General features: G+C 44.4%; 1 protein-coding gene across 4 annotated transcripts; it reads right to left on the bottom strand.

The window, feature by feature from the left end:
• Positions 1-70: 70 nt before the first annotated feature.
• Positions 71-27,849, bottom strand: ENOPH1 (enolase-phosphatase 1). Of its 4 annotated transcripts, none has more exons than XM_036765556.1 (7): positions 27,675-27,834; positions 21,923-22,107; positions 18,953-19,054; positions 17,754-17,956; positions 11,512-11,644; positions 9,922-10,045; positions 71-1,119 (listed from the first exon to the last, which is right to left on the bottom strand). In XM_036765556.1, exons 4-7 carry the CDS (start codon positions 17,876-17,878, stop codon positions 980-982), a joined length of 522 nt encoding a protein of 173 aa, XP_036621451.1. In that variant the 5' UTR covers positions 17,879-17,956; positions 18,953-19,054; positions 21,923-22,107; positions 27,675-27,834; the 3' UTR covers positions 71-979. The 4 variants fall into 4 exon arrangements, with proteins under 4 accessions (XP_036621451.1, XP_036621448.1, XP_036621449.1 ...); XM_036765553.1 differs by having other exon boundaries at positions 27,704-27,827; XM_036765554.1 differs by lacking the exon at positions 21,923-22,107 and having other exon boundaries at positions 27,675-27,849.
• Between the last annotated feature and the right edge of the window lie 131 nt (positions 27,850-27,980).

Raw genomic sequence — 27,980 nt, 5'->3', positions numbered from 1 at the left:
CGGCATCTGTAGATACTGTGTGGCATGATGAGAGCTGGGATATTAAATGACAACACCAATCAATCAGCCCTTAGGGTCATAAATAAATGACATGGGGAAATTGTCTTTTATTAATCACAACATGAAATATCACACGAACACGCATATCAGAACCGAACGGGGATAAATAGTACTTCTACAATTTATATTTCTTCTCTAACAATTCCAAGGGAAAGGATTCCTTTACAAGGTATTCTGGATCTTAGGGATGACATGCCAAGTACTCAAGCCTAGGAGGACACCGATAAGCTGCACTAAGCTTTCTTAGACCTAGAGGTTAAAACCACATTTTGATTTTGCACCTTGATAACAGGTAAGGTTACTAAGAGCCCCTGTCAGAGCCACGGAAATCATAAGCTATATCCTAATGACAACATAACACTTGGTTAGTCAAGCCTTGGGAGTGCTCTGCATTCTTAGTTTCCTTCTTCTTCACTAGAGGCTAACAATACACTTTTGGCCTTCTTGTATTTGAGACCAGCTACACTTTGGTCCCTTAAGTGTTTGCCCCCATTGCCATAAAGAGGGTGCTATGGATACGTTCTAAAATCACAGCAAGTCTGCAAGGAATGGTTTTAGAATAGTGAGGTTTTTGAATGACTTTTCCAAATTCGCTAAAGCAGGCAGACAATTATTTCTTCCTTTTTTCAGTAATTTTACCCATTGGGTTTAGCAGCTGCCACCCCACAGGAGAGCAAATACTTTCATGATGCAGCCTCAACAACTCCTATCTTCATAATTTTTAGAATAGGCCTTCATCTCACTGAATTAAAATTCCCCTTCCCTTCTCCCTTAGGGACCCCCGGGGAAGACAATCTGAATATATAATTTTTTTAGATGTGCAATTTCATCAGTAGAATAAACCCAGAAAACAAGAGCAGAGGTACAATTCTGAGACATAGTTTGGATCTCTCTTCAAAAAACAAGGAAACCTCTTGCTCTAAGTTGACGAAGGCAAGAAGAGTTCACTGAAAGAAGTGATGAGGTTGAAATAGGCCTTTTCATCATCCGTTAACCCTGCGTTGCCAGGCCTCACCACCACCGCCACGTGGACGTCAGCCTCTTCTGCCGCGTTGGCCTCTGGGGAAACAAAAAGGGACCAGAGCTTCTTAGAAAAGAGAAGCAGACAATGGGAATCAGCTGTGCTGGAGCAACGTCCCCATTTAGATGATGTTATTTAGCATCATCAGGCAATCGTCCTGACAAATAAAAACAAGATGGTTCCACCCTTCTTCCAGCTCATCTCAAACACAAATATGAGCACAGGACATCCTGAATGGACCTGGGACAAAGGGGAGAAATGTTTAGGGGAACCTTGGCTTCAAGTGGCCGCAATTCAGTATGAAACCTTGTTCTTCTGTGACCTCTTCTAACAGTCACATTCTCCCATAAATAGATAAGCCTCAGAGATCTCAGATCACCTGGTAGCTACCCCCTGCCCCCAATCAAAACAAAAAACAATTCTTCCTGGCTAATAAGAACCAGACACGCACATTCTCAGGTCTGGCAGCAGGATCTGCTTCAAACTTATCACTTGTGACTTCTTTCCCCCAAGCTCCCAGCTTGGTACAACCACGGAAAACTTTTGAAAAGCATCTGGGCAGCTTGGCAGGAGTGAAGAAAGCTTTGGACTGGAATGCAAAATGGAGCCTGACCTAAGCAAGATCTCAATGACCGCCCTCTCTTCACCCCCCCCCCCACAAGTGCTGAGGAGGTCGCTGTGGATCTGTAGAAGTAAGAAGACCTGGGCACTCACTGCCAGATTTTCCCTCCTACGAGATAAAACTATGGGACTTGAGCTCAACAGCTTCTAGACAGGTTCTGGGAGAATATAGCATTAAAAAACTCAGACAAGCTGTCTTAGATGCGTATCTGCAATCTAGGGATCTCGTTGTTTTCAACAAAATCTAAAAACTATGGCCTTTGCAAACTTTACCTCAAGCATTTCTAAGACTTAAAAGAAAAAAAGTAGGCCAGGAAAGAAAAACGTTTGCAGGAATAAAAAAAAAAATAAGTCGTTCAATGGGCGTTTAACACAAATACATTTTCAATTCAATAAATATTAAACATATGAGATGCTGTTAAGTGATGGATAACAAAGATGGAAGTACACGGCACATGTCACTAAAAAGATATTACAGTTTAATGAGGTGAAGAAGTCTAAGGCAGAAAGTGATATGAACAAAGGATTTGCACACAGCTTATGGGACAAAGTGGAGAGGGTTTGGGCTCCAATGAGCCACACATGACATGACTGAGTCAGCCCTGCCCTAGAGCAAATCTAAGCCCCCAGGACAGTCTCCCAGAAGCCTATGGGTTCCCTTATCTAAAGTCTACTTGCCCTAAATCTGGAATGGGGCTAGAAACAGATCGCTCTAAAGAAGCTAGTCACTTGAAGCTTGGGCAAAGTGGCCGGTTACTTTTTTTTTTTAATCCATGTCTGATTTCAATGCAAAAATGCCTTAGGAACTGATAGAATTAAGAGCTGAAGTAAGCTTAGGGGTCAGCTAGTCCAACCTCCTCATCATTCATACTCTGTACAAATGAAATGATACAAGCCAACACCCGCTGCCCAAGCCAGCTGCATTACAGTCTGGGAGAACCCCACTCCTTTTCTTAAGAAAACTGAAAAAATTAAGGGCCTTTAAATGCCCGTTTCCTGACCTAACCACATCGATTCCCCTAATCCAACATATAATCAAAGACAAATCAAGATTTTCCCACTCCAAGACCTCCAGAACATTCAGGAACGAGGTAAACGGCAGCTACGTATCAGTGACGTAGTTCAAAGTGCCACCTACAAGTCGATGCTGGAGGTGAAGCCAAGCGGCAGTGGGAACTCTAACTCCCTAGATTGAATCCTGATGGGCAAGTTCAAGGAAAAAAACCACAATGATTTTTTTTTTTTGGCTATTGCAGGTTGGAATGGGGAGACAGACAGAGGTGTGGGGAGCTTCTAAGAGCACACTGCTTCCATGGGACAGCCCATTACAGGATGAGGCTGTGCACCAGGGCAAGAGGAGAAGGCAGCATGGGCCAACTGGCAGCTCTGAGGCTCACTGTCCAGTTCAAGGTCACAGGTCTGGGGAAGACTGAGGAGGGGATCTGCACCCAAAAGTGGCATTTCTGGGCAAAGAGATTTATACTGATCTAGAACCAGGAGTTCAGAAGCAATTGGCAGTAGTGTGGCAGGGGGTCTCAAAGTCCAGCTTTTAGCCCAATCTGAAGCCAGCAGAGGAATAAGCAGGGCAGGAATCCCAGATTCATCCTAGGCCAGCAGAGTTCCCCAGCTGGCTGACCAAAACCCAGGTCAGGAACTTGCAGAGCTCAGCCCAGGGGACAGCAATCTGGGAGCACTGCAAGTCTGTAGGTTCCCAGCATGACCTCGAGATCTTGGGAACAACACAACACTCAATACGCTAAGCAAGCAGCAACAGAACTAGCCCAGACCCTCCCCCAGCAATGTGCAGAGACCAATTCTAACATCCAACCCAGTCAGGAAGCAGGCTGGAGGAATAAGCCAACAAAAAAGGCAAACAATGTGAGCAAACCTTAAAACCACCATGGTGATGGGGAAACTCAAGACACAAGCCCAGAAGAAAAATATGACTCCAAAACATCTACAAGCAAGGTCTCAGAGAAAAACACAGCTTGGAAAAAAGGATGCCCATTATTACCAATATTGTTCAATACTGTATTAGACATCCTAGCAATAACAATAAAAGCAAAGGAAATTGAAGGAATCAGAATAGGAAATAAGGTAATAAAACTGTTTTTGAAGATGCCATGATGATACACTTAGAAAATCCTAGAGATTCAACTACAAAGCTAGTTGAAATAATAATTTTAGCAAAGTAGTATGATATAAAATAAACCCATATAAATTATCAGCATTTCTATATATCACCCACAAAACCATGCAAGAAGAGAATAAGAGATACCCTATTTAAAATAGCCATAGCCAGCATAAAATACTTAGACGTATACCTGCCAACACAAACCCAGGAACTTCATGAACCTAATTATAAAATACTTTTTACACAAATAAAGTCAGATTTAAATAACTGGAGAAATATTAATTGTTCATGGGTAGGCAGAGCCAACAAAAAATGATAATTCTACCTAATCTACTTATTCAATGCCATCCCAATTTAAATTAACCAAAAAATTATTTTACTGAGCTAGAAAAAATTACAAAACTCATTTAGAAGAACGAAAGGTCAAGAATATCAAAGGAATTAACCAAAAAAAAATGTAAAGGAAGAAGGTTTAGCAGTACTAGATTCTAAATTGTATTTTATAACGCAGTAATTATCAAAACTATCTGGTACTGGCTAAGAAATAGAAAGGTGAATTAGTGTAAGAGAATACACATATAATACACAGTAGCAAATGATTATAGTAACCTTGTGTTTGACAAATGTAAAGACTTAAGCTTATGGAATGAGAACTCACTATTTGCTAAAAATTTGTTGGGAAAACTGGAAAGCAGCCTGGTAGAAACTAAGTATTGACCAATATCTGACACTACTTACCAAGATAAGGTCAAAATGAATACACGACCTAGATATAAAGGGTGAGATTTCAAGTAAATTAGAAGAACATGGAACATATTACCTATCAGACTTATGGATAGGAGAAGAATTTATGAATAAACAAGAAATAATATTGTAAGATGACAAAATGGATAATTGAGTCCATTAAATTAAAAAGGTTTTATACAAATAAAACCAATATAGTAAAGATCAGAAAGAAAGCAGAATATTGGGGAAAAAAAGTTTATACACAGTTTCTTAGATAAAGGTCTCATATCTCAAATATACAAAGAACTCTGTCAAATCTGTAAGAATACAAGTCATTCCTCAATTAATAAATGATCAAAACATATGAACAGGCAGCTTTTAGATGAAGAAATCAACTATATATAGTCACATAAAAAATTACCTAAATCATTATTGAATAGAGAAATGCAAATTAAAAGAACTTTGAGATACTATCTCACACCTATCAGACTGGCTAAAATGATAAAAGGGGAAAATGACAAACGTTAGAGGGGATGTGGAAAAATTGGGACACTGATAACACTCTTGGTGGAACTGTGAATGGATCCAAACCATTTTGGAGAGCAATCTGGAATTATGTCCAAAGAATAGAGGACTGTGTATACCACCTGACCCAGCAACATCACTATTAGGTCTTCTTTCCCAAGGTGATCAGGGAAAAAGAAAAAGAAACTATACGTTCCAAATTATTTATAACATTAATTTTCGTGGTGCCAAAGAACTGACATGTGAGGGAATACCTGTCAACTGGGGAATGTCTGAACAAGTTGTGGTGTATGACTGTGATGGAATACTACTGAGCTGTAAGAAATGATGACCAGGTTGATTTTAGAAAAACATGGAAAGACCCGCATGAAATAATTAAGAGTGAAATGAGCAGAACCAAGAGAATGTTATATACACTAACAGCAATACTGCTCAGAGTAATTGTGAATGACTGAGTTATTCTAAGTATTATAAATACTCAAATCAATTCCAAAAGAACCATGAAGAAAGAAGGTATTCAACTCCAGAGAAAGAAGATGTATGTATAGTATGGCTTTAAATACACATACATACATACATACATACATGCATACACACACACACACACACACACACACACACACACACACAGAGACCCCCTCTGTGTCAAATGGTGGCCACTGCTGCAGGGTGGGAGGGAGGGAGGGAGACAGTTCAGAACTTAAAATGTTACCAAAAACATTTATTTTAATTTAATCTAAAAACAAAGAAAAAGAAAAACAGCTTGGGTACACAAATTCAACGGCAATACCTGGAAGAGATGAAGCAAGAGTTTAAAAAAAAATTTGAAAACATTTGAATAAATGAGATGAGAATGCTAAAGCAAAAAACTGGAAAAGAAGTGAAAGCTGGGAGATAAACAACTGGAAAAAGAATTAACAGCTTGGCTGACACAAGAGGCAGAAAATCTTACCTAAGCAACTAACCCCTTGAGAAATCAAATGGACCCAAAAGAAGACAATGACTCCAGGAGACAACAAAAGAAATATCAAAACAAAAGACTGAAAAACCAGAAGAAAACACGTTATCTCACAGCAAAAACAATCGTCCTTGAAAAGAGAGCAAGAGGAGAAAGAAAATTTAAGAATCACTGGATGACCTCAAAGCCACAACCAAAAATACAGGCCTAGGCATCCTATCTCAAGAAATCTTAAAAGAAATTGTCCAGATCTCTTATAACCAGAGAAAGGAAAAGTACAAAGAACCCACTAAAGTGTCTTCTGAAGACAGGAACATCACAGCCACAATCCAGAGCCTCCAATCCCAACACAAAATACTGCCAGCAGTCAAGTCAGAAAGAAAGAATTCAAAGTGAGGAACCATAGTCAGGATCACAAACCATATAGCAGCCACCGCTATAAATCAACAAAGAACTTGGAACTTGGAATTTCAGAAGGCAAAGGACAGGGGCTGACAGCCAAAAATAACTTAGCCAAAAGTGAGAAGAATGCTACAGGGGAAAAAAAGGATCTTTAATGAAACAGGGGACCCCCAAGCATTCCTGATGAAAAGACCAGAGCTGTGTAAAATCTGTGAAGCTCAAACCCACAAGAGTAAAAAGGTAAACATTAAATAAATAAAAAAGAAAGCATGAATAAACAGCGACAAAGGACCAGACAAGGATAAACTGCGTATATTCTGATATAGAGAGATGATCATCCACGTGTGTCCAATCCCGTTCCCCTCCCCCCACCCCTTCACCATCCTGACTTCAAATCATGGAGAGAGTCCAAGGCCTAGGAGGGGTTCTGTTATGTCTTAATGATCTTATGAGAAGAATGGAGAGAGAGGGGAAGAGAAATACATTGGGGAGGGGAGGAAAGGAAGGAAGGTTAGTGATCTCACATTATCAGAGCACACAAGCAGATCCAGCTATACAGACAAACAAAAGGGGACAGGAGGAACATCTAATTCTTTTTTTTTTTTTTGCAAGGGGGAAGGCAGGGCAATTGGGGTTAAGTGACTTGCCCAAGGTCACACAGCTAGTAAGTGGAACATCTACTTCTTGAGCCTCGATCTCCCTTGAACCGGTCAAAGGAAGGATGAATACACACACACACACACACACACACACACACACACACACACACACAGAGTTGGGCACAAAAATAAATCTTACTCAACGGGGAACTCGAGGAAAAAGGAAGACTCAGAGGGAGGAGATGAACTGAGGTAAGAGTCCTTCTACCTTTTCGGTGAGTTATTCTACAGACCCCCAGCAGCTTCCCACTCACTCCCCATAGAGCATACTTATTTGAAGTTCTTATATTTTCCTTAGATCTGCCACTCCTTTCCTGAAAGGAAACTGAGGGAAGATGGTTGGGAGTTGAAATCAAGAATAAAATCAGATTAAGGAGGAGATTAGTCCTAAGCAAAACAAAGCCTAACTAAAGAGCTACAAAAATATTTGTAGGTCTTTATGAGGTGGCAAAGTATGGGAATGGGGTGGGGGGTGGGGGGGGGAGACGGGACAGGAGAATGGGGACTGTCCAATTGGAGAATGGATGGACAAATTATGGTACATAAATGGGATGGAATACTACTGTGCTTTAAGAAATTATTTGAAGGGGATGATTTTGGAGAAACTTGGGAAGACTCGCATGAACTGATGCAGAGTGAGAGAACAAGGAAAACAATACAGTAAAGACAAACAACTTTGAAAGAATTAAAAACCGATCACTGTAATGGATAACCATGATTCCACAGGACGAATGAGGAAACACACTACTCATCTTCTGATAGAGGTGAAATGTACAGAAAAAGACATTTTTTCAATGTGGCCAATGTAGAAATTTGTTTTGCTTACAAATGTTTCTAACAGGAGTTTTTGTTTTTCTCCTCAACTCAAGCAGGGAGAAGAAGTACTCTTGCTAATGGAAAGTAATTTTTTTTTTAGAAAAACAAATGTTACCTAACAGGTTCCTGTGGCTGGCTAAGAAAAAACGCATCTTTTAAAAGCACCAATTTTCCCCAAGTCACCACTGGATAAGTTTCACCATTTTAAACCACCCCACACTTCCACATCAGATAATTTATTCAGTAGAAAGAGGATTCTTCCCTTGTACCTCAAACTCACTGAACCTGCTTTTCCATTTACTGTCCTACTCTCTTCATATGCTGACCATACTTACGAATGCACAGTTTAAAAACAAGAAACATATTTGACCCATTTTATGCTGAAGAAGAAAATCTATTGTTTTGTGCAGACTTGCAAAACCAGCAGAACTGGCTTTCTCAAAACCCTGAATTTCTCATTTGTCTGTTCAGTTACGGGATGGGAGCATTTCTCCCACTTTAGACCGGAGTCTCCCAAGAGCTCCCCAGGAAGGCATTTGGGTGGATGTCCCTGTATCACTTGCAAAACTGTATTGTCTGACCTTGCTCCCAATTTCCCTCTCCTGCCTCAGTTTCCCAGGCTGTTCCCTCTGAATGGAAAGCTCAATGTGTCCTTCAGACCTCCTCTTTCCTCCTCACTTTCAACATCACTCAAGCCCATGTGTTTCCTGACCCATGTTAACTCCCTCAGTTTTAAATATTTGGGCTCCACCGCTCTGAAAAGGAGTGAATCCCCCCAGATGGTCTTCTGTGAGAAATGAACTTGACCAGCTTCCCTGCTAACCAGAGAAAGGTCTTGTTTGTGCCAAGTCGTCAAGGGGAAGCAGCATCCTGATGATCTGCCCGGGCACAGCCTCTGGGCCTCGAAGGTGACTCATGCTACAATATACATACAAGGAGAGGAACTGATTGAGACTAAAAATTAAAACCAAATTGGTGAATTAATTTAGCATAGCCCAGTGTGAAATTCTGGTACTAACGCCTACATATAACTGAGTTTTAGCTACTTCTGCAGACACAAAAACCCTAGCTAGTTTACTTTCTGTCTTAGTTGAATATTTGATACAAAATGAACCTGAAGGTGCCAGATAGCATAAGAGGGGAATTACAAAAAAAAAAGTTGGAGGTTGCCCAAATATCCATGACACCTAAGGATGTTAGCCAGAGCAAGGCATCAGAAAAACCTTGGATGCTTCAAAGAGTGCCCAGCAGGAAAGTACTCAAAAACTTTTTTAAAAGTCTTTTTTTTTTTTGGAGGGGGAAGGCAGGGCAATTGGGGTTAAGTGACTTGCCCAAGGTCACACAGCTAGTCAGGGTGTCAAGTGTCTGAGGCCGCATTTGAACTCAGGTCCTCCTGACTCCAGGGCCGGTGCTCTACTCACTGGACCACCTAGTTGCCCCCTAAAAATGTCTTTACATGTAATCAGGAAAAAAATAAAATATTATTTTAAAAAATTGAGAAAGCGCTAGTCTGATCCTCTGTTCTACAGCAATCAAGGCTTACTTTAGGGCACAAAAGCTTAGTGTCATACCAAGATTAGAACAGGGGACTCCCTGTGCTACTTCCCACTCCCATGCTGCTAAGAATTCCAAGAATCAATAAATTTAGTTAAGACTCTTTCTAAACTTTCATTGAAGACCCCTGGCAGCTTCCCACCTACTCCCCATATATCATACTTAATTAAGTCCTTTTATTTTCCTAGATTTGCTACTACATTCCTGAAAGGAAAGGGTTGGGAGTTGAAATCAACAATATAAATACCAGTATTCCATACCCCTAAGGAATGGGGAACTAACCTAAGTGGTTTAATAGATTAGGTTTTTAAAATTTCTTTGGACATATTTGCATTAATTTTCTAAGACCCCACCAGATGAAACTCCTCAAGTGTGTGGAGTTCACACTGTTCCTCACAGGCCACACTGTCTGTTGCCCAGAAACTAGAAAGGAGAAGTTACCTACCTCTGGTGACATCTGTCAGAAACAGGATGTTGTTGGGGGAGCAGCCAATGCTTGTTGCAATTCTCCTATAACTTTCACTCTCTATTTTATGTCCAATCTTAGTATCAAAATGGCCATCAAAAAGCTGGATGGAGAAAACAGAAACGAGGAAACATTAAAACACCAAGTGAAATGGGCGAAAAGTGAATTCTCAATGATATGATAGTAAAATGGAGCAGATCAAACCACATCCATATTTCCCCAGTCTCCCCCAACCCACAAAAATGTTACCTATGGAGTGAAATTTTTGTAACTATCCACATTCACTAATTGCATGAGGCAGCAAAATGGCTAGATCCTCTTCTAGGAATTGTTTTTGGGCCTGAGACCAAGTCACATTTTTCTTTGAGGCTTTGGATATAGTAGTTTTGACTTTTTTGTCTTTGTTTTGATCTTCCCTGTTACCATAGTAACTTTCTAGGGTCAGGTTCTTTTTTTGTTTGTTTGTTTGCTCATTTTTCCAGCAACTTTTAACTTTATATTAGAGTTGGGCTCTGCTCCTGGGGTGGGGGTGGGAGGTGGCACTGTCCCAAGCTTCAGGTTTTTTGTGCAGCTAGTTCTGGAGGGTGTATATGCTTGTAGTTCTTCCAAGATAATATGACCTAAGACAGGTGTGGTGATTACTCTTCTGTCCTGTGCTCTCACCTGTAACCACAAGCATTCTTTTCTGCCCTGGACCTGTGACCAGGGTCCCCACTCCCCTGGGGGCTCCAGTGTACTAGCGTTCCTCCTTGCCCTGGGACTGCAACCTCAAACAATGCAACAGAGTCCTGAACCCACCAAAGGGTCCCCTGTCATCTCCTTCTGACCGGCTACCTGACCCCCTTACCATCTGTGAGCTGAGAGCTCCAAAAGCCACTGCTGTAGATTCCCCGCCCCGCCCCAGGCCTGCTGCTAGCTTGCTGGGGCTTGGCCACATTGGGGCAGCCCGCGCTGGATTGTGCTTCACTCTCACACCAGTGAGACTGACCTTTCCTACTGACTTTGTAAGTTGTCATGGGCTGGAAAATTGTTTCACCTCGTCCTTTTGTTGGTTCTACTGCTCTAGGATCTGTTTTGAGGCATTATTCTAAATTTGATTGGAGAATCTGAGAGACCTCAAGCCAGTCCCTGCCTTTCCTCTAGCACCTTGGCTCTGGGCACCAGCCCCCCCAACATTATTTTAAAGATGAGCACACAGAGAAAGTGGGTATCCTGTGCAGGGGCACACAGCTAGTCAAGGCTTTCTGACCTGACTGCTCTACCAAGTAGCTGTTATATGGTGCCTTACCAGCTGATTGGCTGTGATCTTCCTTACCTAACTTTTCACTGTGTCAGAAGGAAATGCAGACTGCACCTCAAATGTTGGGACCACAGAAACCCAGTCTTCCTCTTCCCCCTACAGTGTATTCCCAGAAGATGCAGCTCACCTCGGCGCTCTTCCTTCTCCAGACCTCCAGAGAGGATGGGAAGGCAGCTCTCCACATTCCTGTTTGTTTCCTCGTGCTGACTTACACCTCGCAATCATCCAGAGTGTGATGGTTCAAGAAAAAAAGCAGTTACATGGCTCACCTCAAGGATATCTCCTTCTGTCGAATAGCCAAAGAGCAGCTTCTGTGCCTCCACGCTCCCTGAAGAATAAATATACACCTTCATACCAGCTTGTCTCCACTTCCTGATTGCAGGAACCACATCCTCAAAGAACCTAGGAAAAAGAGGGGACTGAGAACCTCACCTCTGGATCAGAACCACGGTGTGAGAAACTCTTGGTGACGAAGAGCAGTCCCTCACAGCCACAACTTGCCCAGGGTTAGTCTTCATGTGTTAGAAGCAGGGTCTTGGTCTCTCCCCATCTCCCTGCCGTGAGGCAGCTGCTGACTCTCTTACCTGGCTCCACTTACCTGACCCTCACAACTAAAATGGCAGAATAAAGCTGTCACCTTTTACTTAGAGGAGAGACCCTCTGCCCCTCAATCAAGGAATATTTACTCTTTACCTAACTCTGATAATCGTGCTTTCCAAGGTGACAGTAGATTAGAATCAGTCAATCAAAAGGGGAAAGTGGCCCCTGTAGCCAGTCAGGTGGAGAGCAAGGAGAATAACAGGTGAGAAGAGGCCTTTAGTTCATACCATGTGAGGACCACACAATGGATTTAAGTCTTGAGGAGGACAAAGGAGCTGTATTCAAGGATCTGAAGAGCTTAGGGAAGAGGGATTAGCCTGGCTCCATTTGGAGCCGAAAGGCAGAACTGTGACACTGCAGAGAGGCAAACTCAGGCTGTCTTAGGACACAGGCTAATCTTTCAGTCCTCTTTTATTCACTCTGTCTTTAATAAATGTGAATCGCTTTCCTTATATTCCTCATGTTTGCTATTTTTAATTACATTGATGAGTTTATTGAATCATTCTATAAATGAGTCTATACATTTAAGCTGCTTATAGTCTGGAACCATTACAAATTATGGGCTGCTGAGAAGAAAGTGGTTTCCCCCCCCTTTCAGTTAACAATGGGCATATTTACAATTAGATTAATGAGTGATTATTTCTGAAAGTCATGCAGTATATTACAGTAAACTGAATAACCGGGACAGTTGGTTTTCTAAATTTTTAAGTCTTCTAAGACTGAGCAAAATGTTCCAGAAGCACTTAAAAAAGGTTGTCAAATAGAATACGCCAGACTCTTCTGCAAAATAAATCCATAAATTTTGTTTCAACAGAAATGTAATGCGAGTTTCTCCACAACTTCATGACAATGGAATTTTGTTTACTTCTTCCCAATTTGGTGGGTGTAAGGCCAAAGTTATTTTAATTTTGCATTTCTTTGACTTGGAGATGTGGAAGTAATTATTAGTAATCTATTCATTTATCCTTTGGCTATTTGCACAGTTTAAAAAGAAAGAGAAGTTCCATTTAAAATAATTACAGAATGTACGAAACACTCGACAGTCTCAAGGCGCACAAAGGAACCATAACAATACCACCTTACACAAATAAAGACCTAAATAAGTTGAGGAAGATTAATTGCTCATGGGTAGGCCGAGCCAACATAATAAAAATGACAATGCTACCCAAACCGATTTATTCCGTGCCATATCAAACTACCAAAGGACTCAATTGTTGAGCTAAAAACAGTAACAACAAAATTCAGCAGGAGAAACAAAAGGTTGAAAATTTCAAGGGAAATAACGTAAAAAAAGTACTAGAACTCAAACTATACTACTAAGCAGTGATCATCAAAACAATATAGTACTAGTTATAAAACAGAGGCTGATCAATAGAATAGACTAGGTACACAATTTTCAGTCATGTCTGACTCTTCATGACTCTATTTGGGGTTTTCTTGGCGAAGATCCCAGAGTGGTTTGCCTCCTTCTCCAGCTCATTTTAAAGATGAGGAACTAAGGCATACAGGGTGAAATGATCTGCCCAGGGTCACTCAGCTGGGAAGTGTCTGAGGCCACATTTGAATTCAGGAGGATGAGCCTTCTTAATTCCAAGCTGAGTGCTCTATCTACCCCAGTGCCACGTAGCTGCCTCAGGTACACAATACACAGAAGCAAATTAACCTAGTAGTCTAATGGTCCAAAAAACCTCAAACCCCAACTACTGGGGTAAAACTATGTGACAAAATGAAGTATAGCCAACATCTCACCCCCTATGATAAGATCAGTTCCAAATGGATTCCTGACTTCAATATAAACAGTTATACCATAAACAAATTGGAAGAAAAAAGATGAAGTTTTCCTTTTGGAAATAGAGACCACATGACCAAACAATGGACAGGAAAGCTCACAGATAATAAAATGGACAATTTTGATAACATAAAATTAACAAGGTTTTGCACAAACAAAACTACTGCAGCTAAAGTTAGTTACGGGGGGGAGGGGAGAGGACGGACAACTCCTTTGTAGGATTTTATATATTGAGGGTGTTATATACAACATACATAAGAAAGTAATCCAAACTTATAAGACTAAGAGCCATTCCTCCACCCCCCCACTGATACATGGACAAAGAATATGAATATGAATTTGTCAAAGGAAGAAATCCAAGCTACCAACAGCCACATGAAAAACAATCCAAAATCACTAATAATACGAAGACTCTCTCTGAAGCTGCATATACCTCCTAGCCATCAAGACAGGCAAAGATGTCCAAAAAGGACGATGACCAGTGCTGCTGGCTACAAGAAAACAGATGCCTTAATGCGCCGTTAAAGGAGCTGCCAATCGTCTGGCTATTCTGGGATGCAATTTGGAACTCGGGCCTTGCAGGCACTGAACTGTGCACATCCTCTGACCCAGCCATATCAACACTAGGCCTATACTCCAAAGAGATCAAAGAAAGAGGTAAACATCCTACACTGGGAGAAAAAAATACATATATATACACATACACATATACACATACCTACACAACTCCTCTGTCAACAGCTAAGAACAGGAAACTAAATGGGTACTCATCAACCGGGGGATGTCTGAACACTATGTAGTACCTAATACTATTATAACATACAAAATGATGAATGGAAGATTTCAAAGAAACCTAGGAAGGCTTGTATGAACTGATTCTGTGTGAAGTGAGAAGAACCAGGAGGATGATTTATGCAACAACCACAGAAATGTAAAGACACCAGTTCTTCCAATGCTGGTGATCTTTATAGATGTTATTGGTCATTTCCTTCCATTCTACAGGACAGGCTCAGGACTGGGTGAAGAAAGAACTGGGGGATGTTTGGAGTAGAGAAAAAAAATTGGGGGGCAAAGGGAGAAGCATGAGTGAGACAGGACATCAAAACCATCTTTAAATATCTGAACAGATAAGATTCATTCTGCTTGTCTTCAGTGGGCAGAACTGGGAGCCATAGAGAGAAATGGTAGGGTCAAATTTAACCTGAAATAATTAGAGCCTCTGAAAAGCAGAAAAGGCTGCCATTGAAGGGTTTCGGTCCTCTCACTTAAGGCCCTCAAGAAAAGGTCAGGTAACCACTTAATTTCTATGTTATAGAAAAGATCATGGCTTAGGTCCAGGTGGGTTGGCCTAAATGCCCTCTTACGTCCTTTTCGATGCTGGGATCCAACGACTAGGAAAAATCAGATGAACACTGGTTAATTTCAGAAGGTTTTGCAGCCTTGTTTTATCCCAAAGCCTGAACAACCCCAAATAGTTCCTATCCTGATCATATGGTGTTATTTAAGCACAATAAACATTCTTTCACTCCCACTTCCAAAATTTGCATTTCCAACTGGAGTGAAAAAATATATTACTATCTCTGCAAAGACCACTAGGAAGGACAGCTTCAATATGACAAAGCATTCAAATTAAGAAAGGGAAAAAACCTGTAATGAGGAAGACAACCTGTATGTGGCAAGGCCAGGGAAGGGAGTTATGGTATGGGAAGTAACCAAGATGGTAAGTATAAAAATAGGACAGTCCACTGTGGGTGGAAAAGAGCCAGGATACATGGGTCCCTCTGAGGCTAGTGGCTTAGTGCCTTCCAGGCAAGGTCCCTCATGGAACAGTTTGGAGGGTGCAGGGGGAGCAGCAGCAAGGGGGAAGATGGCCAGAGTGGAGACCAGTAGCTTCCTTCCTCCCAGAAATGGTCCCTGGTCATGCTCGTATATACTAATTTAGTTCTCCGGCTGAATGACCACAGAACTTTTAAAGAGGGGGGATGAGAGAGGGGAAGAGACACTTTCATCTAAGTCTTCATATTATAAATGAGGAAACACAGAGATCAAGAGATATGCCTGAGATCATGCAATCAGGCATCAGCAGAGCTGGAACTAGAACACAGTCTCCTCAGGCTCAGTCCAGAATTCTTCAACCCTTTAGAAATCTGAAATGCAGATACCACACCAGCCGCTCCTAAACTCTGAAGATTCCTCAAGAAGCCAGAGTACGGACAGCCAGGAAAACGGCCACAGATGACACCAAGCTGACTCCCCTGGCTTGTGTTTGGCAGAGCTGAGTTTTAAACAATCTCGAGCTGTTTTTAACAGAGACATTCACTTTGTGGTGCTCTATGGGTTTAAATTGTGAAGCACCAAATCAAAGCAGAATTAGAATTACGGGTGACCCACAGGGCAACGGAAAACTGTACAAGGAGAGGAAATGACCTATGATAACATCTTTTTTTTTTTTTGGCAGTTCTTTATCTTATTTTACCAGAACAGAAATACAAAATAGAAAAAAGAGACAAAAATATATCATAAACTCAAATATTAAAACAAATATAAAGAAAGAAAAAAAAGCATGTCACTACGATAACATCTTACCAAAGGTCACCAGCACTGAAGAACTGGGGCCAAAGAAAGGCTCTCTGACACCCCAGAACCAGATGAAAATGCAACTGGGAAACATGTAAAAAATCAATAAAAATACACTAAAGCACAGACAATGAGCATTCCCATGAGGTTTTCTAAGTCAATACAAAGACCCACTGAGATCCTTCTCTTTAGGTTTGACAGCATTAGTGCAGAAGGGCAGAACTGAGAAGACGAGGATGAAGATACCAGAAGGACCAGGTGTTTCACTGATCAGGAGTTAAGTCTCTCCTGTGATCTTTCTTTCCAATGCTGCAGGCTTCCGTACTTCAAAGGGAAGGGGAGATAATGACCACCACCACCAACATCAGCTCACATGGGGCCATGTCTGGAGGTGCTTTACTTCTCTTGGCGTTTGCCAGGTTCAGAGGGCCCACTTGCCACTCCTTCCTCACTATTGTAGGGTAAAGCTGCCAGGAAAAGGGTTCCAAAGCCTCTAAACAAATAAATAAATCACATTTTGAAAGTGCTTTACCTACATTATCTCATTTGAGCCTCACAACAACCCTGTTATTTGTCATTATAATCATCCCTATTTTAAAGATGAAGAAACGGGGGCTCAGGAGATCTTAAGTAGCCCAAGGTCACACAGCTATTAAAGCAGGATTCAAAACCAGGCCTGACTCCATGTCCAGCTGTGTATCTCAAAGACAGGAGAAAACCCACCTCCTGGGCCTCACTCCCAGCGTCAGTCTGAAAATTTCTGGAGTCCAACCATAAAAGTGCTCCCTTCTTCCCCACCGCACCCCCTTTTCCAATGGGGTATTTACTCTCCTGAAGCCTACTTTCTCCACGCTCCCACCAGGCAGGCGGCCTACACCAGGGAGCTGCTCCGCCCTCCTTAAATGGCCCATAAGGTCCTGCTATCTCGTCATCTACAGAGTCCAGATGTGAGAGGGCGGTATTCATTCCCAGACTCCCCAGAGGCCTAGCTAGGTATGCCTCTGGTGTCTGAGCTAAGTGGAGACAGCTGGCCAAAGCTACCATCATCATCACTTCACACAAAGAGAGAAAAATCAAATAACTGTTCTTTATTTGGATTGATCTAACCCCCAGGGGAAATTTTAAAACAGAACTAATATGACTGCTATGTTCAAGGCACTGACTGACCTTGCTAAAATCTCTGAACCCAGCCTTAGAGAGACAAGACCAAATGCCCCCTGGTTCACCGCAGCTGCAGCGTAACATGCCAGGTGAGGGAACCTGACTAAAGCCCTCACATGCCTCGGATCCCAAGCTCAGCAAAGGCTGGGAGTGGCAGTCCTGGCCCGGTTGGGGGTCTAGATCCACAGGCACTTTGCCCACAGCCTCTCAAGGTCCATCTCATGAGACATCGACAGGCTAAGATGTTCACTGGTGGAGGGACAACTGTAGACTGCTTCGGCTTTGGAGTAATTTAAAATGGTCCCTGGTGAGGGCTGGAAGGCGAATGAGAAAGAGTGGGAGAGGACGGGTAAACGAAATGCTTTCTACGGTGCAGTCACTTACTCGGCCTTCACCGTCCCAGCTGCAAAGGCAGCTCGCCATATGTGGCCCTGGAGCTGTTTCAGGGCTGGTGTCTTGCGGTCCAGAGACATCTGCCAGTAGACATTGTCCACCACAGCCTGGATCATCTCCTCTGTGTCATCAGCACCATGCTCAGATCTGGGGGGAATCAGCACAACTCCATCCAAGTGAGAATCCTCTTCTGCCTTTAAGTCATTTTAAAAAAGGATTTATTTTGTTAAACTTTGTTCAAGGTGAAACCTGAAAACCAAAGCGGGCATTTTTTTCATACACTTTCAGTCTCATCATCCCAAAGGGAAATATATCACTTTCTATCAAAATCAGAAGGCCATGGAAGCTGAAAGGAGACTTTGAACCATCTACTTCAGTGCTCCGTTTTATAAATGAGGAAATTGAGACCCAGAGGGGGGCCATGGCCTCGCTCAGGCACAGACAGCAGCAGAACCAAGACGTCCCAACTCTCTGCCCGGAGGACTTTGGACCGGGTTACACAGCCCTCCTGAAGGGCAGGACCTGAGGTTCTCCAACTAGGAACAGAACAGTTATTCTTCATTTTCTCCACAGTGCTTACTTCAGTAAAGGTACTATATGTAAACCAGAGAGACAGTGAGAAGAAAAGAAGGAATGAGAGAAAGAGAGGGAAAGAGGGAAGAAAGGAGGGAAAGAGAGTGGGAAAAGAGGGGAAGAAGGAGAGACAGAGGGAACAAGAGAGAGGGAGAAACAAGAGAGAGAAAGGGGGAGAGAGGGAGAGAGAAGAAAGAGAAGGAGGAAGGGAGGGAAAGGGAGAGAGAGGAGAAGAAAGAGAAGAGATAGAGGAAGAAGAGAAAGCACATTTTGTTTATTATCATAATAAAGCATGAGTTCCACATTGCAGAAGGAGGAACAAGGCAGTAGATGGGAGACAAAGGAAAAAGAAGATTATTTTAGGAGGTAGATGAGACTGTGATAAATGTAAAAGTTTTAGAGACAAACAGGATGAAAAGGGAGCAGAGTTACGGGGGATGTGCTGGGGAAACAAAGAAAGCACATGCCTTGAGCAGGAGAGAGGGAGAAACAGGGTGAGCACATCTGTATAAACATCCACTAAAATGAAGGGGCACGTGCGCCAATAACAGATGCTGCTGCACACGCCTGGGACACCTCAATGGCTTAGGGGCCGGGGGTACGCAAGTTTTTCCAACCTGTTTTCTCAGCAGACTCACGTCCTGTTGACACTCTTCCTCTCCCCAGTGAGTGTGGAGATAGTCTTTGACATTCTCACGAACGTAGGAAAATAACGTGTCCTGGTCAAAAATAATTGTGGAGAGAAAAAGATCACAAAAAATATGGATTTCAGGCCTAGAAATGAAGTCACATTTTTCTTCCACACTCTCAGTTTAGCATTTACCCAAAATGTGACTAAGGTTCCATTTATAGGAGGAGCAAGGACCACCTGAGGACAAATTTTAAAAAAAGAGAAGGACTATGATCAGAGGGGGTTCTTTCTTAGTAGTTAGGTTACACATTAAACTCCCTATGAGAAAAATAAATGTTTTTAAAAATCTTAATACTATGCCTATTAAAAGTAGGGATTATATCCCTAGGCAGCTCAGTGGCCAAAGCACTGGGCCTGGAAGCAGGAGGACCTGAGTTTAAATGTGACCTTAGACACTTCCTAGCTGTGTGACCCTGGGCAAGTCACTTGACCGCATTTGCCTCAGTTTCTTCATCTGTAAAATGAGCTGGAGAAGGACCACAATGACCACAAACCACTCCAGTATCTCTGCCAAGAAAATCCAAAATGGGATCATAAAGAGTCAGGGATGACCAAAACGACTGAATAACAACAAAGAAGATTCAGAGATCTCTCTGGACTGCTGAGGTTTCCTCTTATGTCTAGAATTCTATCTTGTCCTCATACTGGGTTTGGCAAGTTCTGTTTTATTTATATAGCGCAGAACTGTTGTAATACATGACACTTCCCCAGGATGTGGGAATTCAGATTTAACCCACTATTAACCACTATTCTGAGCTCCCTAGGGCATGGAGGGAATACTATTCCCAAAAATGATTCTGGCAGAGAATGGACGATGAAGACTGAAGAGACTGCATGCATACGTAGACCCAGCCATCAGAGGCAGCTCATCCGTCAGTCAAATGCCCACCAGACACTGTCCACAGTCTGTCCCAGTGCAGTCACACTAAGAAAATCGAGAGATACAGGATCTTTCAGGGAGAAATCAGAGCTAAGCATGTCTTGGCCATTGGTCCAAGTGGTTGGATGATAAGAAGCTGGAATATTTCTTCTACAAGATTCAATTACCTTAAACGTAAGGGGCCTCCCATAAATGGCCATTTATGGTACCGAGGAGAATACTACATCTCAGAAAGAGTTCTGTTAGGGGCTGTGGCACAATGGATAGAGTACTGGCCCCAGAGTGAGGAGGACCTGAGTTCAAATCTGACCTCAGACACTTACTAGCTTTGTGACCCTGGGCAAGTCACTTAACCCTGCTTGCCTCAGTTTCCTCATCTGTAAAATAAGCTGGAGAAGGAAATGGCAAAACACTCCAGTGTCTCTGCCAAGAAAATGACCAAACAACAACAAAGGATTTCTGGAGAGCAAATTCGGCAATGTTACCTCACATAGGCTTAGAGGTCCAAGTAGAATTTGATTTAATGATCAAGCGACTGCTCAATGGAAAGGCTGCACACTTAATAACAAAATAGTGAAGTATGTTTACATTTCAGACGGGGCCAAGGTGTTGATCGATTTTACTTAACTCTACCTCGGTAATACATGGGAGGGTTCTGCTGAAAGAGAAGTCCCTGGGAATGAAAGAAAGCCCACCAAAAAGGGGAAGGAAAGATGGAGTCATCTGCATCACATAGTATCTTTGGTTTCCTGAACTGACCTAGATGCTAGCTGATTTTTATCATTTATTCATTTTCAACTACAAAAGTGATTTGTCAAATGCTTCATTTGTTCAAATAATTACATTTTAGTGAAGAAAATATACAGACTCACTTTCAGCCAAAGAGGCCATCAGACCCTCCCCAAACCTCCTGGGAGGCTCAGCGTCTACAAACCTACCAGAGCAAAAACCTGAGGTTCACACCCAATGGAGCAGTGACTAAGAAAAGCATTGAGAGGCCACGGCCACTGCTCCTCCCCCAGAGCTGCATCCATCCAACGTCAGGCCTGAGTCCAGAGACAGTAACAGAAGGGGGCCAGCAGCCTCCCCACCCATCTGGAGGCGTGGGTGGCCTGCAGGGCCCTGGGAGGAAAGGGCCTGGCAGAGGTCAGGAGGGATCAGAGCTACCTGGCAGTGCTCAGACTCTTCAATGTCCTGGGATGCCATCAAGGGCTCTGAACCCCAAAGATGCGGAGAACCAAATCCCAGGAGTCAGCACAGGGATCCAAGGCAAGACCAACCAGGGCACGGCAGAGAATAGAGCCTGGCCCTAGAACAGAGCCCCAATTCAGAAACAAGAACTGGAGACGTTAGTGAGCCAGAGGAAATGCCCCAGACCGGTATAATAAATTATTATAAATCCAGAGATCCCCTGAAGGAAGGAGAGAATACCTCACTGAGAACTGACTGGATTTTCAAAGGGAAAAAAAAACACATTTTCCACAAGGACATGAATAACCAGGAGAAATAAGGAGATTAAAAAGACAGAAATGAAAGCTCTTGAGGAAAGACTAGGAAGGGGGAAAAACAGCTTAGAAGAGAAACTTTACCCAAGTGATGGGACTCCCTCAAAACTAGTCTAAATCAAAGAGAAATCGGAGACTCCATGAGACAGCAAAAACATTAGGACAAAATCAAAAGATTAAAAATAGAAAATATCAAATATCTGGGAAAAAGATTTAAAAAAAGGTAACTTCTGAATTCTTGGATTCCTTAAAAACCATGACTTTTAAAAAAGCTTGTCCACTATATTTCAAGAAATCATAAATAGCCTGTCCCATCTAACAGAACTGGAAGGCAAAGTGAAGACAGAAGGAATACACCAATTACCTCAGGGGTAGGGGCAGCAGAAAAGTCCCAGGAAGGTGAAGGCAAATGGGGCCAGCCTCCATAAAGAAAAGCACTTCAAGGCTGGGGATGAACCAGCTGCAGGCTCTCTACAGCCCTTCCCCTGCCTGCCCAGGGATTCATTTTTACCTTTTTCTGGGCTAGAGGAGCTGGCCCCACCAAAGGTCCAGGTGCCAGAGGGGCCAAGGAATTAGCCAGTCCAGCCCAGCAAAACAGCAAGCAGCCCCTAGAGGTTGGGGCAGCTACAAGCTCACTCGAAGGAGTCTGAGAATCTTGACATTTTAATGATGAAGTGTGGCTCTGCAACACGAAGCCTGGAAAAGAGAAGAAAGCCCTGAAGGTGGTGCTGCCCCTTCTACGTGGGGAGCCAGGCTGTCAGAGCAGGCCAGGCACATCACTCAAGAGCCTCGGCGTCAGCCAGAGTTCAGACTTAACTGGCAAGGAACTCCCCAACCATCTAGAGATAAGGCTGTGTCTAGCAGCACAAAAAGCAGCTAATGTATTTTGGAGGTTATGAGGATTTACCTGAAGATAAAACCAGTAGGTGCTTGAGAATGGGGTGAAATGTCTTTTTGAAATCCAAGGTGTCCAAGAGGACCGGGTGCCTTACAGACAGAAACTTTGACCTGGAGGCAGCTGCCCACTCCAGCCAAAGAGAGGTCTTCCACCTTGGAGCCCAGCCCCAAACAAAGGCTTTGTACAAAGAGCCAGACATCAGGACTCTGGAATGAGGGAGTTTTGTTATCTTCACTGGGCCACAGGGGAATGGAATAAATCAATTCCCTAAGATGTAGGAGAGTCCTTCCTGGCATTCTCAAATACCAGTTTTTCCAGATCATTTTTTTTTTTGTCAAAAGGTTTAGCACTCACACAACCAAGTAATGCTGAACTTAACTGGCTCCCTAAGAACAGATACTGTTTAAGCTCAACTGTGATTAAAAAAAAAAAAAGCTTTCGTGGGTGATGAAGGAGAAAGGTAGGTTTCCAAAGCAGAACAAAAGCTTCTCAGAAATAAAACCCTTGTGTTTTCAGCACACCCAGAGTCTCCCTCCTGGAGCTAAGACTAGAGGGAATCATTTGCTATAAGACGTTAGCCAGCTCAGGGACTTGACGTCCAAAGCGCTTACTTCACAGGGTTAATCAGAGGTTTGGTAGTAACCACACTTCTGGGTCTTAAGACTTCTCCCACATAAAAGTCATGCCTCCAATTCATCTATCATGGAAGGCAATTCTAAAGAGTACTAACTTCACAAACAACCAGCATCATCAGCACAATCTGCATTGTGGTAAAAGCTGTGGTCTTTTGGCTTTAATTTGCAGGTGAATGGCCTAGGAGACGGTTGAAATAATTTTACTGAATGCCCCCTCCCAATTCTGCAGACATATGGGGTTTATATGAAGCAATGCAGCACCATGGAAAGCAGAACCCCCAATTAGATTTTTGGATTTCTAGCGCAGAATTCTATACCACATGGCTCCTTGAACTTTTATATTTTAAATGCACAGCCCCGCTGCAAAAATGCAGCATTTTAGCATTTCAACTTCAAAGTGCTATTTTTTTTTTAATGTGCCAAATATAGCCACCTGGATATTACCCATCAAAATGGAGAGAGGAGGGAGGAGTAGCTCTCGGTGCAGCGGACTGAGCATGGGGCTTGAAGTCAGGAAGACCCTAGTTCAAATTTGGCCTGAGACACGTTCTAGCTGCTGTGTGTTTCCTCATCAGTAAAGTGAGGCTCACAGGGTCAAATGAAATCATTCTTGTAAAGCATTTAAAACAGGGCCACAAGAAAAGCCTGACCTGCCTGAGCCAGGGGGAGCATGATCTCTCCCCTGCTTCGATTCCAAGCAAGCTCCAGCATCTTTCCAGAGGCCCAGGGGAGCTAAGGAGTTTTCAGTCAATAATACATTTTTCTTCTGAATAAAGGGCAACAGGGTGCTGTCATATCTAGCAGAGTGATTTGCTGAACTAAATTTTCTCTACAAACGCCCATTTCTTATGGTGAGTGCAAAGCCCTCCAGCTGAGAAGCCCCCGGAGGATGTTTGCAGGTGGGGCTCTGGGATAGGAGCCGGGGAGGCCTGGAAAGGAAAGGAAAACATGCACCGGTCATCAGCCCTGGAGGGCCTCAGGAGCAGGGCCATGGTTTCATCTTTCTCCATATCCCCAGTCCTTAGCACAGTGACAGGCACAGAGCAAGCAGGAAGAAATGCTCTTAGACTGATCAAGGCCCTGGGGCTCTCTCACGCCCATTTCAGTGGCGGGATGACAGGGCTTTTTACAAGACAATTTCAAACTGCTAGGCTGGGCATTCAAAGCCTCTCGGCTGGGGTCCTTGGCTCTTTGTTTGTCCTGGACCCCCTGGCAGTCTGGGGAGACCTAGGGACTCCTCAGCATCATGGTTTTAAATGCAATAAAGTTAAATACACAACAATCACCAAGGAAGCCAATTACAGCCAAATGGTTGTCCACCTATCATCAAGCCTTCACTGCTTTCCTCTCTGAAACCTACCCTCAATCAGACTCTCAGTCACTTGACCCCAGGAACTGACTCTTGTCCTGCCCTATCCTGTCTTCACTCCCATGGTCCTCTGCTTCCCTTCTCCAGAAATCCATGGACCCTGTTCCCAGCTGGGTCTGACTCAGTTCCCAGACAGTGCGAGTTCAATACTAGGACAAACTACTCATAGGTCTTACAGCAATTAACAGAAGGATGCTCTGGGAGGACATCCACTTGGGGTTGAGTCACCCACGGCCATCTCTCACCTAACAGGAGACCCCCAGCTCCTTGGGGCATCTTTGGATGCAGGCCAGGCACCAATGTCCACAAGCAGTCAGTCCCTAGAGCCAACCAAGCCTGCAGGCTGGCTGGCTTTCAAGAAACACCTGGCCTAAGCTGCCTGGGGCAGGGGTGAGGATGTTACTCCTACCACATACCGCAGTTCTGTGGGGACTGTGAACGTGGGTGGCAAAAGACAAATGACCTGTTCGCTCTCTTCTAACTGGAATTTAGGATGTCCATCCACTGTTTAAAAATATCATGATTAGGTCTTACCAGAAGTGTCCACGATACAAAAAAGCTGTTTCTAGGGAGTGCCAGCCCTTTGTTTCTTTTCTTATCATAACAAATTCCAGCTCCAACTGTTTCTTTTCCTTCCTTCCCAAGCATTTCCAGGCTTTAGAAATGTTGCTACAACCATTCTAATACTCCCCTTTAGATGCTAACCGGTCATGGTCAGGTCCTGGACCGATGGGGTCCTGCCCTTCCCCAGCCCCGTCCTAGTCGTCCTTTCACAGACCCCCAGAGGCCTCTAGGCTAACCTGTATGTCTACAAGGATCCCTCTGACAGCATCCCTAAGTCTGCCATCCAACCCCTGCAGGATGACCTCCAAGGAAGGCCAAAGAAATCACCAGCTTTCCAAACCCAGCCTGCCATGCTTCTGGATCCCTCTAATAATCAGGACTCCCCCACCTCCCACACTGAACGTCTCTTGAAGCGTCCGTCCGCTGATCCTGGATCCGGCTGGCCAGCCAGGTGAGACGGAACCAGAACAGGCTCCCAGGCTGAGTTCTACCAAGCCTCAGAGTTCAGCTAGGTCACCAGCCTCCTTTTACACAGGCGTACAATAGAGGATTACAGACTCTCCAATCTTCTGGTCAAGTCTGGCTGAAGAACAGGGTTAGACAGAGAGAGGGGGGAACAGCTTCTGGTGGTCAGGGTGGTGATCTGGGGCCTTGGCCATGAAATCACTACCTAAATGTTTACTGACTGCTCTAACTGAATTTTATCATTTCCTTCAACTGGTTATAAATATTACTCTGAAAAGGGGTCCATAGGTCTCGCCAGACTGCCAAAGACTGAACACAAAACTGGGTACTGGTACTTCTGAGAAACTATTGAAAAAAAAAAAGCAGACCATTCTTTGGTTTCCAAAACAAACAGAACTGAATTCATCATCATTCTGTTACGGTCGGGTCTTTAAAAACGAAACATTTAGCACACAGACCCCTTGCTCCTCCTTGGGGACAGCGGGATTCTCCTTGTCTCCTGAAAACCCTCACGATTTTCTCCTTTGAAATGAGGGTTGGATCAGGTCGTGGAAGGTCAAACGACCACAGACCAGGAAGATGACTGTCCTTTCAGCCGGTCAGTCACAAACCACTCACCTGGATTTCTGCATGCTTATTCTGACGCTAACACACTAGCGTCTCTGGTAAAAAGAACCCACTTCCAGCCCAAAGAACATACTCGGTATCAGTCTTTAAATAAAGCCAACCCTGAGGGATAAGCTGCCCCAAGTTCTTCAAGTCTTTTCAAACCTTTTCTTTATCCATGTAAACCAGAAAGTAACTCGTACTACTTTTTTCAACTATGTTAGGTGGTTTGGCTTAACTTTTTTCAGGGATGAGGACAAACCACAAGAGTGAGGTTATCTCACGTCCAAACATCAATCAAAATACGCTTATACGGCACAGTTCAAGAGTGGATTTCATCATTTATTAAGCACCTACTATGTGCAAGACGCACAGACTATACCTTTCTGGAGTGAAATCCAATTTCCCCTGTGGTTGGCATATTTGTTGCTGCTGTTGCGTCCAACACTTTGTGACCCCATTGGCAAAGTTACTGGAGGGGTTTGCCATTTCCTTCTGCTCATTTTGCAGATGAGGAAACTAAGGCAAACAGGGTTAACACAGCTAGTGTCTGAGGCCAGATTTGAACCCCGGAAGATGCCTCTTTCTGTCTCTGCTGGTGTCATCCACTGCACCCAGTGCTCTCTACATACAGAAGGTGCTAAACAATTGTGCTTGGCTCTTCACAACACTACAAACGTGAGAGGTGCAGATGGAGAGCTTATCAGAGGCCTGGCTTGTTGATTTTCGGCAGGGTGACAGGCAACAGCTCCTTCCTTCCATAGCTCACCAGCCAGAAGGACCCAGGGTCCCTCTGAGCCAATCCCTCCACCCTCCTGAGACCCTTGGGGTCCAGGCTGGGCATCGGAACCACGGAGACCACACAGATGTGTGACTCTGGCCACCCGACTCTTCCTCCTCTGAGGCCTTCTCCAGCCTCCAAGCCCGGGGCCCCTTCCCTTCCTGATCCCCGCCACCGTGGACCACCCCAGCCCCACCCGGGGTGCTGATGCTCCTCAAGGGCAGGATCTGCTTCGCCCTTTCTGTCCGTCTTCCGCACTCAGCTCGGAGCCTGGCACACGGCAGGCGCCGAACACGTGCATGCTCTCCGGACTTTTGCTACCAGGAAATCACCCCTGAGAAAGAAGGAAACCCTCTCCTTGTTTTCTGGGGCTGCAGGAAAAAGGGCGGGGGTGGGGGGAGGCGTCGAAGGCTTCTACAGACCCTAACCCCAAACGCTGGATTAAACAGTAAACACTTATGAAATGCCCATTCTATGCCAGGCCCCACACGTGGCCATCCAGAGCAGGAGGATGGTGCATTGGGAATGGCCCTGACCTCCCCATCCCTCTCCCCCTCCCCCCATGCGCCCGGTATGCAGCAGGCGCTACCAAGGTGCTGGCGCCTCCCCCCAGGGCTCCCGGTACAAAGCAGGCGCTTCCTACGTGTTAGCCCCTCCCCCGTGCGTCGTACTCAGCAGGCGCTCCCTAAATATCTGCGCCTCCCCGAGTGCCGGCCCGGCCGCCCCCTCCTCCACCGTACACAGCAGGCACCTCCTAGATGCTTACCCCCCTCACATCCCCACTCCCGGCACACGGAAGGCGCTTCCTAGCTGTCAGCGCCTCCCCGCTGCCCCCTCTTCCACCGCACACAGCAGGCACCTCCTAGATGCTCCACCCCCCACCCCGGTACACAGCAGGCGCTTCCTAAGTGCGGGCCGCGCTGCCCACTTCCGGCCGCCCCTCACCTTCACGAAAGCAATCGGGGTAGTGGTACCTTCGATATCCAGCAGGATCACGGTCACCTCGGGGGGCACCGAGAGCACCACCATGGCTCCGCCCCGGCGGCTGCGGCAGCTGCTGGAGAAGCCCGGGCAGCCCAGCGGAGTCGCTCGGGGAGCTCTTGGCGCAAGCGCGCTGAGGAGTGGGGGGGAGGGGGGGGCGGGGCCACGTGGGGCAGCAGGGACGAGAGGGAGCGACGATTGGCAGGACGGACCCGAAGCGGTCCTGGGCGGGGGAGGGGGCGGGAACAAAGAGCACGCCGGGGCGGAGCG

This window comes from Trichosurus vulpecula, chromosome 6, assembly GCF_011100635.1.
Source record: "Trichosurus vulpecula isolate mTriVul1 chromosome 6, mTriVul1.pri, whole genome shotgun sequence".
Lineage (NCBI taxonomy): Eukaryota > Metazoa > Chordata > Mammalia > Diprotodontia > Phalangeridae > Trichosurus > Trichosurus vulpecula.
The sequence above is the reverse complement of the archived record's forward strand: the minus strand, read 5'-3'. Positions and strand labels throughout refer to the sequence as shown.